Source organism: Tachysurus fulvidraco, chromosome 22, assembly GCF_022655615.1.
Source record: "Tachysurus fulvidraco isolate hzauxx_2018 chromosome 22, HZAU_PFXX_2.0, whole genome shotgun sequence".
Lineage (NCBI taxonomy): Eukaryota > Metazoa > Chordata > Actinopteri > Siluriformes > Bagridae > Tachysurus > Tachysurus fulvidraco.
In genome coordinates this window covers 6888442-6904140 of record NC_062539.1, presented here as the reverse complement: position 1 = coordinate 6904140, position 15699 = coordinate 6888442, and the positions used below count along the sequence as shown (strand labels likewise).

Here is a 15699-nt window from a genome sequence, read left to right as displayed (position 1 = left end):
CATTATACAAGAAGGGAGGGAATGAGAGAGAGGAAGGATATGAAGGGTAGGGTGAGGGAGGCAGTGCCACTGAGTATTGGCTGTGGTTTGTGTCAAGAACAAAACAACATACAGCAACATACTGTACCTTCCTACTTTTCTCTTCCTGTAAAGAAGAGCATACACTATTAAATATATGCTCTTAGCCACTGATGTGACTTTGGCTTGACTTGATAACACTGGTTACTTAATTACAATAACAATAAATGAATTAATGGATGTTTGTAAATTTCTATTATTAGATATTGCATTTAATTTATTGGATTTGGCTCATGATTCTGCATTTTTAGGGGCGCTTTGAAAGAAAGAAAGAAAGAAAGAAAGAAAGAAAGAAAGAAAGGATGTTATCCTTCTACATGCACTGAATAAAACATCATTAAAATAAATATAATGCTACATTTAGTACAGAAGCTGATGCTGATATATTTCCCTAAAAAAAATCCTAGATAGAGAGTGTTATCTGGTATTGATTATCAACCCTGACTATACAGTTACTGCTCGTCACTAGACCTGCTCAATCGAGCTCGCATCGTTCTCACGTTGATGTCCGCCGCCATTGTGAATTCATAGAGTGACCGGATACCAACAGAGAACCTTTTTTAATGATGTTACTGTCGTCAGCACTTCGGTGTGCGGTGTCTCATGCGGTGAGAAGTTTGTCATGCTAACCTTAACCCTGTGTTTATGTTTTGTGTTGACTTTTAACTTGCATTTAGGAGAGAAACGTCTGTATGACATCTTACAAGGACAAGCTGAATGTAGCTAGCTAAGTGGCTAAGGTTAGCTAATGTAGCTAAGGCTAGCTAAGTGGCTAAGGTTAGCTAATGTAGCTAAGGCTAGCTAAGTGGCTAAGGTTAGCTAATGTTAGCATGATATGTGTTTAGATCAATAACTCTGTATGTCTCACTGCACATTTGTCTAAAATATCATCACATATGCACACTTTTTATTATTCAACAGACAGAATTAAAACGTTAAGTAACGAAGTGATCTAGGTTTATTATTCTCAAATTGGGAAATCGATTAAAAAATGTAGAAATTGCTAGAAATAACAACAACAACAACAACAACAACCACCACCCAGTGTTAGGAAACTTATCTGTAGAAATCATGTCAACTGGGAATCTAGTAGTTTAATCAAACACTGTTTTTATGGGTGCTGCGATAAATAAATAAACAAACAAATGAATAAATATTAATACTATTTTGAGTTGTTTGCTTGGGAAATTAATTTGTATTGACCCGAAAAATACTCCTATTGACTCCAGAAGGTTGGAGAAACTTTGAAGCTTGTGTCGGGCGAGATGACAAAATTAATATGAAGGTGTGTCAGTATAACACCAGGACGTATAATGTGGTGTTTATAAACACCATCAGTTTTGTGATATCGATGTGGGAGCCTAGTGGTTAAGGTGTCGGGCTACCAATCGGAAGGTTGTGAGTTTGATTCCCACGTCTACCAAGCTGCCACTGAGGGCCCCTGAGCACGGACCCTAACTCTCAACTGCTCAGTTGTATAAAAATGAGATAAAATGTGAGTGGCTCTGGATAAGAGTGTCTGCCGAATGCTGGAAATGTAAATACTGTACTTTCACTTTGCTTTTTGTTCTTCTTCTTGTTCGGTAGGATGCAGTCCATCGTCACTGTGTTAATATCTGTGTGATGTTTTTCAGGGCAGGCAGCTTCGGAGCCTCCACGGATCTGCTGTCCGCGCTGGAGCTGGAGGAATTTTTCAGGTAGGAACCACCAGTTTTCTTCATTGTGAATATGAGGATTCAGACCTACGAAAGCACTAATAGGCCACACATTATTCTATTTTATCTTTCTTGTTTTGTCGTGATAATGACTTAATTTTCCTCAAGATTTCTGCATAAGAGCATGTTTTAGAGGCAGCAAAAGCGCAATAACACAGCATCATGGATGCTCACATAAACTTTTAATTTGATCAGGGACTCGTGTGGTTGTCAACTTCAACATAAGTGTCTAACAATTAGGAAGGAAGCTGTGATGTCTGCATCTTTATCATCGGAGACAATAAAACAACCCTATTGTTGTGGAAAATGGAATCATTATCACGACAAAACAAGAAAGAAAATTTATAATAATGCATGGCCTCTTAGGACGTCCGTATATATACCAGACTGGTGTATTCATTCTAAAAATAACATCCTAATAACACAACTTACAATGTGTTATATTCTTTACTGTCTAGTGTATGAATTTAAGAGGGGTTGTAGCATCACATGACATCAGAAAGCACCATGGGAAGATGATACGATTGTAAAGCAGCAGAATATAGAGACAATACTAAACTCAGAGAACGCCGTCACTTAAACAATTCAAGCGTTATCAGTTTTCTGAAAACACAGAAGAAAACCTGCGAATAAAAGGAGCAGAAACACATGCATTGTGTCTACAGAAGTAGTGTGCTCTTGATGTAGAACGCACTACATGTAAAATCTACACTGGACAGTGCAGAGATATTAAAAATATCAATTAATTTGTCCACTTATACCTCGGACAGCTCTATGAAAACAGCACACTATAGGGAATAAGGAGTAAGTGTGTTCAGACCCAGCGCTGGATCTTGGTACCTGCGATCATATCTGTTGGTACTGGCACTGCCATAATCCTCTTTCAGTGCTAAACATCTGATCAGGAGCCTGTTTTCTTTTAAACCAATGCTCTTGTGTGCTCAGCATGTTCAAGAGCATGAAAGCGTTACTTACTGCTGCCATAGCTCTTCTTTCTTTTTCTTTTTTTTTTTTGTTGTTGTTCTTTATCAATTATCTGTGAGGACGTTCACCAGGGGGCAGCATCTTGTGATTGAAGTCAGAATGGTTTATTGAGAAGAGCACAAGGTTCATGTCTGCTGCTGCTGTGAAAGACTTCATTTACAATGAAGATAAAATGAAATCATTTTTAAAGTTAATATCCTGCTGGACCCTAAAGGCCAATACCCAGAATTATTTTTAATTAATATATTAAAATAAAAAAAAAATATTAAATATTAAAAAAAATATTAAATATTAAAAATAATAAACATACGGCTTTGATTGAATGAAAGTGTGTGTGTGTGTTCGTGTCCGTGTGTGTGTGTTCGTGTCCGTGTGTGTGTGTGTTCGTGTCCGTGTGTGTGTGTGTTCGTGTCCGTGTGTGTGTGTTCGTGTCCGTGTGTGTGTGTTCGTGTCCGTGTGTGTGTGTGTTCGTGTCCGTGTGTGTGTGTCCGTGTCCGTGCGTTCGTGTCCGTGTGTGTGCGTTCGTGTCCGTGTGTGTGCGTTCGTGTCCGTGCGTGTGCGTTCGTGTCCGTGCGTGTGTCCGTGTGTGTGCGTGTGTCCGTGTCCGTGTGTGTGCGTTCGTGTCCGTGTGTGTGCGTTCGTGTCCGTGCGTGTGTCCGTGTGTGTGCGTGTGTCCGTGTGTGTGCGTTCGTGTCCGTGCGTGTGCGTTCGTGTCCGTGCGTGTGTCCGTGTGTGTGCGTGTGTCCGTGTGCGTGTGTTCGTGTCCGTGTGCGTGTCCGTGTGTGTGTGTCCGCGTGCGTGTGTTCGTGTCCGCGTGCGTGTGTTCGTGTCCGCGTGCGTGTGTTCGTGTCCGCGTGCGTGTGTTCGTGTCCGCGTGCGTGTGTTCGTGTCCGTGTGTTCGTGTCCGTGTGCGTGTGTTCGTGTCCGTGTGCGTGTGTTCGTGTCCGTGTGTGTGTGTCCGTGTCCGTGTGTCCGTGTCCGTGTGCGTGTGTTCGTGTCCGTGTGCGTGTGTTCGTGTCCGTGTGCGTGTGTTCGTGTCCGTGTGCGTGTGTTTGTGTTCGTGTGTTCGTGTCCGTGTGTTCGTGTGCTCGTGTCCGTGTGCGTGTGTTCGTGTCCGTGTGCGTGTGTTCGTGTCCGTGTGCGTGTGTTTGTGCGTGTGTGTTTGTGTGTGTTCGTGTTTTTTTTAAAGCAAGGTTTTAAACATGAATTTGTTCAATTGTGACACGTTTGAGGTGAATGTGAGTGTTTTTGAAACAACCTTCAGAGACAATTATTTTTAATTTATTTTTATCTTGTTTTTCTTTCCAGCACAGAGATACACAAGAAAATAATCCCGATACTCCATTCGAGTTCACGTCCGAGAACCTGAAGGTGAGAGAAGATCTATAAGTCTTCCACTTTAAAATGAAATCATGTTGGTCGTACCATTTGTTCCTTGTTATCGTATTATTAGCTGCCTTAGAAGTCAGTAATATTTGCAGAGCTCTCCGAGAACCCATAATTTGCTCCAGAGAAGATTTCTGTGTCCGTGACCGTGTTGTAAATGAATTTTGGTGAAATTGTTCATGATATATTTAAACTAAAAAAAAAAAAAAAAAAAATCAGAAAAAGTCTTCATCATGATTTTACCCAAGTTTTCTAATATGTGCTATTTGTTTAACTGGTCTTACTGGTTTCATTATTTATTTATTTAATTTCTTTTATTTTGGTGACAGCGTGTTGAAGCCATAATAAAAAACTACCCCGAGGGTCACAAGCAAGCTGCCACCATCCCTGTCCTGGACCTGGCTCAGAGGCAGCATGGCTGGCTCCCCATTTCAGCAATGAACAAGGTAAAAAAACACACCTGAGAGCTTGAGGAAGAAAAAACCAACACCAAAGTTTGAAGTATTTATTTGAAAACTATAACTATCACACATCATCCCGTTCCCTTGAAAGGGTTATGTAGGAAAGTGTTTACGTGGCAAAACTAAAAATACAGAATCTATTTTTATTAAACTAAAAATACACCTAGTTTTAATAGAATGCCGCAAATTTCCTTCAGTCTACTCGGATTTGTTATAACAACTCATTTCCATCAATTTCGAAGAAGAAACCAAGCAAAAGGATATGCATTTTTTTTTTTATATTTTAAAAAGTCGAATGTATTTTTGATTGCTGTCTCTTCACTAGAAATCTTCTGATTAATCATTTGTATTAAGAAAACAACAACAACAACAACATACTGCTGAGGCTAGTTAAAGGTTGCATTAGGTTGGATCCCCCCCCCCCCAATACACAATAAGCTCCGCCTTCATGGTCTACGGATACCTGTATAACGTCTATAAAATGATTGACAGGAGGTACATCCGAACAGAAACGAGGTTTTCTGTACGTTTTCTCATCCATTTAATATGCTTGCTTTTAGCGTATGGCTGAAACGGTTTGTTTGTCATGTTATTTATACGAGTAAGGAATAAATAAATTACAGACATCAGTAAAGCTCAGCTGATTGTCTGGTATTCTCAGTGCTCTGTTTATTTCATTTATCCTGTCAGACTGCTAGAAAATAACAAGACTATCAGGTGGAGAAATGTTGATCGGTTTGAACCTGGCCCAGTTTCAAATATTGGAGAAAGGATTTAAAATTTGACATAATTTTCAGACACAAGCCACTGTGTGTTCCCCTTTCTGTTATCTCTGTGCAGTTTGATCTTATCGTGTAATTAATACAATAAAAACGATATACACTCAAGACCACCTCGATTATACAATCATCCTCTGATCCAATCACTGTGGAAGTGTGCAATGCAGCAAGCCTTAAGAGCTCTGATTAGCGTTCATATCAGTTATGAGAGGCACTTGGATCGAGTGCCTCAGAAACTGCTGTTCGGGGATTTTCACACACAACAATCTATACAGTTTACGCAGATCGGTGCAAGAAAACAACAATTAAAAAAAATTATAAAAAAAACATCCAGTGGGCAGCAGATTTGCAGGAAGAAATGCCGTGTTGGACGAGACAGTTTGAACGGAAGGCTGTGGTGACTCAAATAACAACTCTTTGCTACCACAATGAGCAGAAAAGCACCTGGGATCATAAAGGTCGAGTAACAGCAGAAGCTCACAGATGGCAAAAAAAAAATCTGGCAGCATTCTTTATCTGTATCTGCTTATATTGTGCTGCTGCCACGTGATTGGCTGATTAGAGAACTGCAGGAATGACTTGGTGTAAAAACCTCTTTATACATTTCTTTTTTTATTCCTAAAAAACAGTCCTGTGATCTCTGACCTTGTTTTTTTTTATTTTCTGAAGGAAACTCCCTCAATCGGTTATCTCACTGCGGTATTTTCCAGGTAGCCGAGATCTTAGACGTCCCCCCGATGAGAGTGTATGAGGTAGCTACGTTCTACACTATGTTCAACCGGCAACCAGTGGGAAAGTACCACGTCCAGGTGTGCACCACTACGCCCTGCATGCTGTGCGATTCCGATAGCATCCTGCAGGCCATCCAGAATAAACTAGGTAAGCATAGCACGAGTGCTTCATTTACCCACCTTGATTTACCCAGGCTTGATTAATGTCACTGTAGTTAATGACCTAAACTTGCTCAGGGTAGGTTGTAGTCTAATGTCTCAGTAGGAGAGCAAATGGCAAATTTATCACCTTATAAACACAATCATAATGTCACTTATGCACTGAGGAAGTGTCGCAGAATCCGAAACCATGAATCGGATGAATTTTCAGTTCTGTTTCTGTCAAGCAGCTTCAGTGTCTGGATTGTTAGGATTATTATTAATAGCTTTAATATTTTTTAGCCCCTTCAGGATTTAGCAAATGAACACCAAATCAAGCAAAGTCTGATATTCGGAGGAGCTCATAGTTTTTTAAAACTAACGCATATTTGGACCAAAAACGTCATCTCAACACGCACTCACCCAAAGCCGGTTCGATTCCTGTGTGGATTTTATATAATCACATACGTTACACTGGTAGTAGTTAAAATGAAAAATCCTGTGCATGTAATTTCAACAATTCAACTAGTTTTCCACAATAAAAGTGTAAAAATCTGTATTGCAAATTTTGATAAAAAGCTTCAGTGGCATTTTTGTCTGCAGCAAAAACAAATTCAAAACAAAAAAGTCTCCAATCTTGATTAGACTGTTTCGTTACTGTACATGTATTCCCTGTCAGTGTATTAGATATTTAGCTATATTTTAACACTGTGTACTTTTACACACAAGCTACTTGTCTTTAATCACTCTACCTGCTGCACTACACATCTTACTGACAGTGGAAGGATTTGTACTAGGTGAATTCATTAGCATGCACAGATGACCCGGGTGTGAGGAACAGCTGATGAAACATAAGTGTGACAAAAAGCTGTCGTATACAGTATAGCATCTACTAGCACAACATACATTCACCAGTTACACATAAATTAGGACGCTTTTCATTGCTGAAACGCCGCTCATCAACTCGCTCACTTTTGTCGTGGGTGCAAACAACGTGTGCTATATTATAAACCTTTAGTGCAAGAGGATGATCATCACCTACTCAGTGCACTTACCTTCCAGGTTATACATTATTTATTACGTTACTCTAGCTTGTATTTTTTTCAGCCTGCTCAGTTATGCTTCCATTGACTCTTTTAATTATGTTGGCTTTGTAGAAGCCAAAATTCTGTTTTCCTATTTAAGCTTAGACAAAAATTGATCAAGAGTAACTCCTCCTAGGGCTTTCGAGCCACATGCACCAAATTCAGAGATGTTGTAGACCCTGGTCTGAAGTTTGTTGCTATTACTTTTCTAAGCGATCCGAGTACTGGTACTTCCGGTGTCTCAAAATGGCCTTTTTTTGCCATAGACTCCCATTATAAACTTTGGAGGTTTATAACTCGGCAAGCTCCTTTAGGGTGATACGCTGAACAAACATTTAAATTGGTGTACCGACTGGCCTTTCGGTTGTCCCACAGCCCGCCCCAAAATATGCAAAATCAAAAAAACTTTTTACAACATGGGCATGTGACATATCAAAACACTCAGCCCAAGGAGGGGAATTGCGTCAAAGGTTTTCGGATGACGTCACATGCGCGTTTCCACTTGCCTCCAAATGTTTTGGCACCCTAGCGCTCCAAAAAGCCCCGGCCTTTGTGAACACTTGCCTCGTCAAAGTCAACATCAAAGTTTGTTGCGACAAACTTTACAAATCTAGTTACTAATAAAATCATTCTTTTTTCCAACCTCTTTATTTAAACGGGCCGAATGTATTAACAAAGTAATAACTACATGCCTACAAAAAAACGGTTAATAATAAGGAAAGAAAAAAAAAGGGCAGATTTCCCAATATAAAGCTGCTCTGGATGTGTGGACCTGTTTTAGTCTAGGATCAGATTCCTTTTAAACCTTGAGCGGAGCTATTAAGACCAAACAGGACAAACTTACCTTTAACCGAACATTCACATTCTGTTCAGTTTAACACGAGATGACTTTTACAACTATACAGCTCATTTTTCTTTTCAAACACGGAAACAAAACGAGCCGTCGTTCGCAGTACATGTAAACCGATACGCACCATTGATAAAAGACAGGCTTCATTACTGCATGTCTGCGGTCTGAGCAGTTTAATTTGATCTGGTTCTTATTTATGAACTCAATATCACTGCTTTCTCTGTCCTAGGCATCAAGGTTGGGGAGACCACAGCGGACGGGCTGTTCACGCTGATAGAAGTTGAGTGCCTTGGTGCTTGTGTTAATGCCCCAATGGTCCAAATCAATGACAACTATTATGTAAGTACACTTGTTCAGACCTTAGCGTGCTACAGTGCTGAGAGTATGCGCAAAATCCTGGTACACACTTTTGATAGTTAACGGAACTGATATGACTTCGTCCGACGGCACTGATGTGTTCTATAAACGCTCACACTTTTATATCGAAGCAGAATAAGTGTCCGTGTTCACAACAGTAGAAGGATGTCCGTTAGTATACTTGAAGCTATATTGCATATAGACATGGCTGTGGCCTTGTGTTCATTCGGCAGGTAATCACTAACGATATTTTGTAGAAACGCACGGTTACTTCCGGGAAATAGATACCGCAGAGGCCACAGTTGGGTAGAACAGTGCATGTTGCCATGGCAACGCCGAGACTCACCGATAGCCTTTTAGCTTGCTAGCTTTTTGCTCGTCGGGCCAAGATCGATTTGTACGTTCCTGTTAATTGTGCTTCTGATGAAATCGGCTTTGCTCCTTCCCTCTCATCTCCATCTGAGTAGCTTTCTGGTTTTAATGTTTCAAAGGGTATATTCTTGAAAATCTTACACTTTGCCGAGTCTGCTGACGCTCCTGTAGAAATGGTTTCACTGCAATTGACTATCATTAAACAGAGTCTATCGACAAACATTATATTGACTATAAGCTCACTCGGAACGCCACTCGTCCAATCAATTTAGTGGCCCGGAAATAACGGTTACTGTGTAATATATATGAGAAGAAATATCACACCCAAATATCCTCACAAATATTAAAGGCCAGGCAGAATAAACAGTAATGAAACAGAACTAAACCCTACAGTCTGGTGTATAGGAATGTACAGGATAAATCTGCAGGAAATAATTATTTTACTCATTAGGTAATCATTGATAATGACTTAATATATTCTATACTATACAGACTTATGTTAATATATAATACAATTCATCAATCCAATTTATGTCTAATGAATGAAGACATTATAAATCATTCTTTCAGAAATAAGGTTCTTTTTTTCTTCCATATTCTTTTATTCCTATTAATAGGATGAATCAGTCCACATGTTACAGAATTTATTTTATTTATTAGATTAGCATTTCATATTAAATAAGAAGTAGTATAGGTACTTCTTTTAGGTTTCACCAGTTTTTTCTTTATCTAATATTCCTTTAAATAAACCCGTTAACATTCACTAACATGGAGACTTCATGTTAAAGCGTAACCGTATAATTGATTTTTTTATTTTTTTTTCCATGTATGGCTTATTAAAAAAAACACACAGCTTGACACAGAGACAGTCAATTCAATTCAATTGTTTCGCCAATTCAAAAGACGGTCTTTGTCAGCAACAGATCAACTTTCAGTCTTGTTCAGAAATAGCTCAGGGTAAACCCCTTAACGACTCAAGATAATATATGCAAGACCCGATTTTAGCATTAACGCTAGCATCGTTATGACGAGAGGTTAAAAATACAACGTGTATCACGAACCTCAAGGATTTTTCTCCGCTTCAGTAGTTATACTTAATCACTTAGAAGATAAATCTCTATCAATGTCCGAAATGTCAACAGAAACTATAGTGGAAAGGAAAAATAAACTACATACATTTTGTCAAGTGACATCATTTGTGAAACAAACCAATAAAACACCAGCAGGAAAAGCCGGACATCTGCGTCACGCTGCGATCATTCTGCTTCTTCTCGTGAACACACGCCTCCTTCTCTCCCTAACAGCTGTTCTCTCAAATAAATCCTGTTTCAAATGGCAAAATATGTCCAAACTTCCCGTCTTTTTAGTAGTTTAATTACAGAAAATGGACATCTTCATATGATAGTGATGGTAAAGTACAGCACTCTAAAGGGGAATAGTTTGTTATTTATATGTCAGTTTTTTCAGGTTTCGAGGAAAGAATGCAGAGAATTCACGATGAAAAGGTGTCTTGTACTTCTTGTAAGCAGCAAAGCAAAGTTTATGCAAAAACAAGCTGCTGTATGACGTGACATCTTTGTGTAAAGAATTTCTATTGAACATTGGCTATTTAATGGGGGAAAAAACGCTCACAATGGGTTTTTAAATCCATTTTTATTTTATTGCTTATGTTATGGGCAGAACATAGCTACAGTATTTCATTTCATGTAGTTTTATTTTACATGTAGTACATTATTTTACATTTTGCATTACACTGGAATTGAGGAGATATTCCACAAACTACAAACACCAGCTTTTGTATAATCATCATCATTATTAATAATAATAATAATAAAAAAAGAGACGGACTTGTGAACTTTTAGGGTAAATCTCATTCAGAAACTGGGTAAATATAACTGAGCTGATGATAGGCTGTCTCGATGATGACGAAATTAAATGTGACCTTACATGGGTGAACGAAAAGTCAGTCACTTGCTGAGACTAAAATTTGTTCAACGGAATCCACTTCTGTGGTTAATTATCAACTCTGTATCCTGGTTATTTACGCATAACCGTGTCAGAGAGGAAAAAGCTCACCAGTTTACCGTTCTCTGACTTGCTCTGGGAGAATTCTGAGGCTGTAGGTTCTGGGATCTCAAAGGCATACACAGTGATGGATGTGTTTAGCTCTTCATTGATAGATAGAAGTCTTAACCCCAACTGGGGGTCCATTTTTTTTTTTTTTATTGTTACAACCCACTATTATTGAAGCTGTTATATTTATTACTGTCTGTGGAAAGTCGAGGCATAAAAAGCTTTATGGCTTGAATAAATAGCCAAAATAATACTGTACAGATATAAATAACAAGCTTAATATTTAGATTGTTGGATTAGGCTCATAAAATAAATGACTGCTCTATGGAATTTGTTACAGTTAAATTTGGCTGCTCTTGGCTACGTAGCCCAACAGATACCTTCAACCGGCTAGAATTTCTCTGTATCCAATTTTTTAGAGGAACAAACTATTCCTTCACCCAGTGATTCCCTATACGGGCTCAAGCTTTGTTAAGAATCAGGCCTGAGATCGAGCAACAGCTGCCTATGTTACATTTATGGTCAAAGCTTGTTTTAGTGGTAAAAGAGATGTCAGAGCTAGAGTTTGATGACTACGTGACCAAAAAGTCACATTCTGTGTTGACTCGCATTTAGTGTCAGACTTTCAGAAAACCAAAGGGGTCAGAATGGGTAATTACTTGCAAAGTGTCCCTTCCACATAACCGGAAGGACCTTTTTTGGAAATAGGCAGTGACTCACTGAAGCTCACTAGAGTATACCGGCTTGTGTAGAGAAACACGCCTAACCTGAGGGAACGTTAGCGTATAGCTGTAATGAGTTGTTTTTTTTTTTTTTGCAGGAGGATCTGAAGCCTTCAGATATTGAGCATATCATTGATGAACTGAAGGCCGGGAGAGTCCCTTCACCTGGGCCAAGGTATGAAGGCATTTTTTTAACTGTTATTGATGAGTAATAACTGTACATAGTGCTACTTTTGATTTGTGTAATGCTGCATCCCGAGGTGAACCAGAGTTAGCGTTATTACTCTGAAAAAGATTATTTTCTAGCAGTCATGCAAAAAAAGAAATATGCCAATGATTAAAATCTGTCATTTATAAATTATTGTGCATCCTTTTAATATAAATGCTTAGATTTAATGTTTCCCAAAAAGAAATGCCTAAAAGATAAGTCAGTTCCTGTTGTTACTTATGTTTTAGTAGCTAAAACCAATCAATCCTGCACTGGCCTTTCTTAAGTTCTCTCTAGATAATAAGCAGCAATAATAAGTCCTCGGCCCTGATGACTTTACCATATAAGAAAACATCCTGACCTTTATAGCACTGTCTCCTTACAGAAACCTTCCGCATAACAACGCAGTGATGTTTTTCTATGTTAAATAGCATGTTTATTAGAAGCCTTACATCATGCAGTGTGTCTGTTGTACATATCCCATGGAATGGCTTGTTACTGTTGAATTGCTGTTGTATTCAAGAGAGTGCATTAATATAAATCTGTGATTTGAATTACAGCCAGTGCTGCTGTCTAAATTATGTTTTATAAAAAATAAAAACGCCAACACTTTCTGACCAGGTCAGATTTTAAAAACCTCAACAGTTCTGTGGCATAGCAATTATTACATAACAACACAAATTACATAAACAATCTTACACAAAGCAGCCATTCATCTACTAATTTGTAAATGTCTCTAGTCTATTCATTATCTGTTGCACAGGTACATGCCATTCATAGATATCTGGTTGCCAGACACTATTAAATTGCATGTCTTTAGTCACTGTTAATTATATGATAATAACACTCACACAAAGGGCCATGTGAATTAAGCTGCTCTAAACTGGAGAGCACTGATGAATTATCAATGTTGTTTCATGACATTTGCAGGAATGGCCGTTTCTCGTGCGAGCCCGCTGGAGGACTGACTTCTCTGACCGGACCTCCTCCTGGACCTGGTTTCGGAGTCAGACCTGACTTATAACTCCAAAACGAGTCATCAACTAACTTAACCTGAGTCAAACATCATTCTAAGTGTAAATAAAAATGTTATTCATTGTACACAGTAGCAGTGTGGTCATTTTAAATAGGCAGTGTCTATTTATTACAACACTCTGAAGCAGAATTTATATTTATATATATATATATATATATATATATATATATATATATATATATAGATAGATAGATAGAGAGAGAGAGAGAGAGATAGAGAGAGAGAGAGAGAGAGCCTTTTTAGGACTTTCAAGAAAGAAACTCAGCACTGTGTCAATACTCCATTCTAATATTTGTAAACATTTATAGTCAAACATTTTCCTGCTCTTACTAATTGGTCCGACTACAAGGAAGATTCTTATCTTGGTCAATAAATTTGTTCAACATTAGATAGAACGTGGTGTTTAGCCTTTCTGCTTCAAAGATTTCTAGACCTTTTCAAGACCATCAGGGGTCATAATACAACATGGAAGGTATTATAAAAAATAACAAACAATATCCAGTGCTGTTTTGTCCTCGAAACTGTAATAAAACGAGCAAAAAATTTTAAAGTCACAGAAAATATTATTCCTGTAACTGCAAATGTTAAACTTTATCGAGGTGAGTATGGTTTTTTATACCAGGCTTAGGTTCAAGTCGTTTGCTGTGGATATTCATGCTGAGGTTCTTTTTTCACTCACTCTGGATCTGATTGTTTTTGGAAATTAATAAGTCAAGGCCAGTCTTGGAATCTGGAACCCTGGACGATATTCAGACTGATTTTATTTTCCCACAAGCCTCCACCTTACGGTTTTACTTCCAATGTTCAGAAACACATTTGTCCAGAGAAAAGAGAACACCTAAATGCAGCATTTTCCATCCGTGCTGTCTCGAGTCTATATTCGTTAGAAAACGAGAGAATTTTATGATTTGCTTTTCTGTAAATGGGTCCATGTGAATTTCAGAGCTTTCCAGAGCTGCTTAAGGAATGTGTACACAATATTTATGGCAGCAGTCCAGAACAAATCAAGCACAAGAGTCTAAAGGAACCTGCAGGCCTTTGGATCTGACCGTGTAGTCACTATAAAGTTGACAGCTCTGCTGGAAAGCTTTGTGCAAATCTGGTTTCACATCACACGTGACTTTTTTTTGCTCACTTATCTGAATTTGTGCCCAAGACACAACAGACACACGCCACGTGCTCATGCAAGGTACAATGTAAAGCCACGCAGTCTATGCATAATATAACCTGGTGCATGCATTACACTGTAATAAAGCAGTTATGTCTTGTCAGCTATCGCACTCATTCAGCCGTGCTTTCTGTTTGTCGATGTGTCTAGCCAGCGCCCTTCCCCCCACGCTCACATTTCTCCCTCGCGATTCGAGCCTGTTCTGCAACATAATGTCCGCCACTGCGCATGCGCGAAACATTTCTCCATCATAACGCAAATAGCACTGCGCCACACATACACGCGCGCGCGCTCGACAGAGCTTAAAAAAAAAAAAAAAAAAAAAAAGCGGCCACGCGTGCACGAACAAATCAATCCGCCGCCACGACCATATACACACGCGAATACGTGAAAAGAAAACAACAACAACAACAACGTATTTACTTCCACTAGCGCTACGTTTCGAGAACGTTCCCCGTAGCTGCAGCTCGCGCGCCGAGCGGAAAAGATGACGTCAAGCGCTCGAGCGACACCTCGCCCTGTTCCCTAAAACGCGTTTTAAAAAAACGGATCTGGAACACACGCCGATACCGCAATTTAAAACAAATACACACCTGCAGATTTAGTACGAGACGTTCAAAATGGAGGAAAAGCTATTAGTATGAGGCAGGTCCTACCCCAGCTGAGCACGCGCAAACCTTTTTAAGCTCTGCAGGGAGCTCGCGCGATCACGTGTCCGGGCTCGTGCCAATGAGCGCGAGGTTCGCGTGTTTTTGCTCGGTTTTTCTTAGCGACGACCAGCGATGTTTTCAAACCGAGTCGTAATCTGGAGACGGACGTCACACGGTCGTAGGTTCGAGCGTCGTATTCAACAAAACGTTTTCTCGTGAAGAGATAAAACCCGGTTTTCTGTTCCCTCGCGCCGTATTGAAGTGGAGCTCGAGCGGCAGAAGTGTTTACGGTAAGCGCGAGACTGTTCATTTAATAACAGACCAGATAGCTAGCCGTGCTGTCGGCTAACGTGGCTAGCGCGCTAACGCCAGTGTTTGTGTAACGTTAGCTGTGACGTGTGTGTGTGTGTGTGTGTGTGTGTGTGTGTGTGTGTGTGTGTGTTATAACCGTTACCTGGACACAATTCTACACAGCCGGGGGTTCGAGTGACACACGAGCTGAATCAGGAGCTGCTCTTTAGCTCTAGCAGAACTAGCTGTAGACGCGCTTTTGTCTGCGGCTGTGCGGGTGGCGCAGTCTGCAACACTAAACACTTCACTGGTTCGTCTCTGCTGAACATGAGAGACTGTAACTATGGACCAGACCCCCGGTGCAGCGTGTCGCCTCTCACGTATTCAGGTTTGTTTCACACCTGGCTGTAAACGTTACATCCGGAGGTCAGTTTATAAATATATTGTACATTCAGGATGGTTTCCCCTGTGTGTGTGTGTGTGTGTGTGTGTGTGTGTGTGTGTGTGTTTATAACACACATATGATTGTATTATAGCTGTAGTGGTTGTATCTGCGCCACACGACTGCATTGACAAATCCAGTGTGTGTGTGAGAGAGAGTGTTACCACAAAGCT

At 39.7% G+C, this 15699-nt stretch overlaps 2 protein-coding genes across 4 annotated transcripts in view; both read left to right on the top strand.

Annotated features, from left to right (window-relative positions):
- Nucleotides 1-529: 529 nt before the first annotated feature.
- On the top strand, nt 530-13040 carry ndufv2 (NADH:ubiquinone oxidoreductase core subunit V2). The gene is made up of 8 exons (XM_027150748.1): nt 530-686; nt 1713-1775; nt 4086-4148; nt 4493-4609; nt 6114-6282; nt 8437-8546; nt 11830-11906; nt 12870-13040. Exons 1-8 carry the CDS (start codon nt 642-644, stop codon nt 12961-12963), a joined length of 738 nt encoding a protein of 245 aa, XP_027006549.1. The 5' UTR covers nt 530-641; the 3' UTR covers nt 12964-13040.
- Nucleotides 13041-14448: 1408 nt separating this feature from the next.
- Nucleotides 14449-15699, top strand: part of ankrd12 (ankyrin repeat domain 12) — a 34891-nt gene continuing 33640 nt past the window's right edge. For 2 of the 3 annotated variants that reach the window (XM_027150747.2, XM_027150745.2), the window contains exon 1: nt 14449-15083. The gene's annotated coding sequence lies outside the window, so the exon portion shown is untranslated. Of the gene's footprint in view, nt 15084-15267; nt 15473-15699 lie in introns of all 3 variants that reach the window. The other variant, XM_027150746.2, reaches the window with a different exon arrangement.

Bases quoted from the DNA above. Each gene is read 5' to 3' on its own strand.
- ndufv2 (XM_027150748.1), top strand. From the start codon at position 642: ATGATGTTACTGTCGTCAGCACTTCGGTGTGCGGTGTCTCATGCG. The intron at 4,149-4,492 runs GTGAGAGAAGAT...TTTTGGTGACAG, and splicing joins TCACGTCCGAGAACCTGAAG to CGTGTTGAAGCCATAATAAA. The intron at 8,547-11,829 runs GTAAGTACACTT...TTTTTTTTGCAG, and splicing joins AAATCAATGACAACTATTAT to GAGGATCTGAAGCCTTCAGA.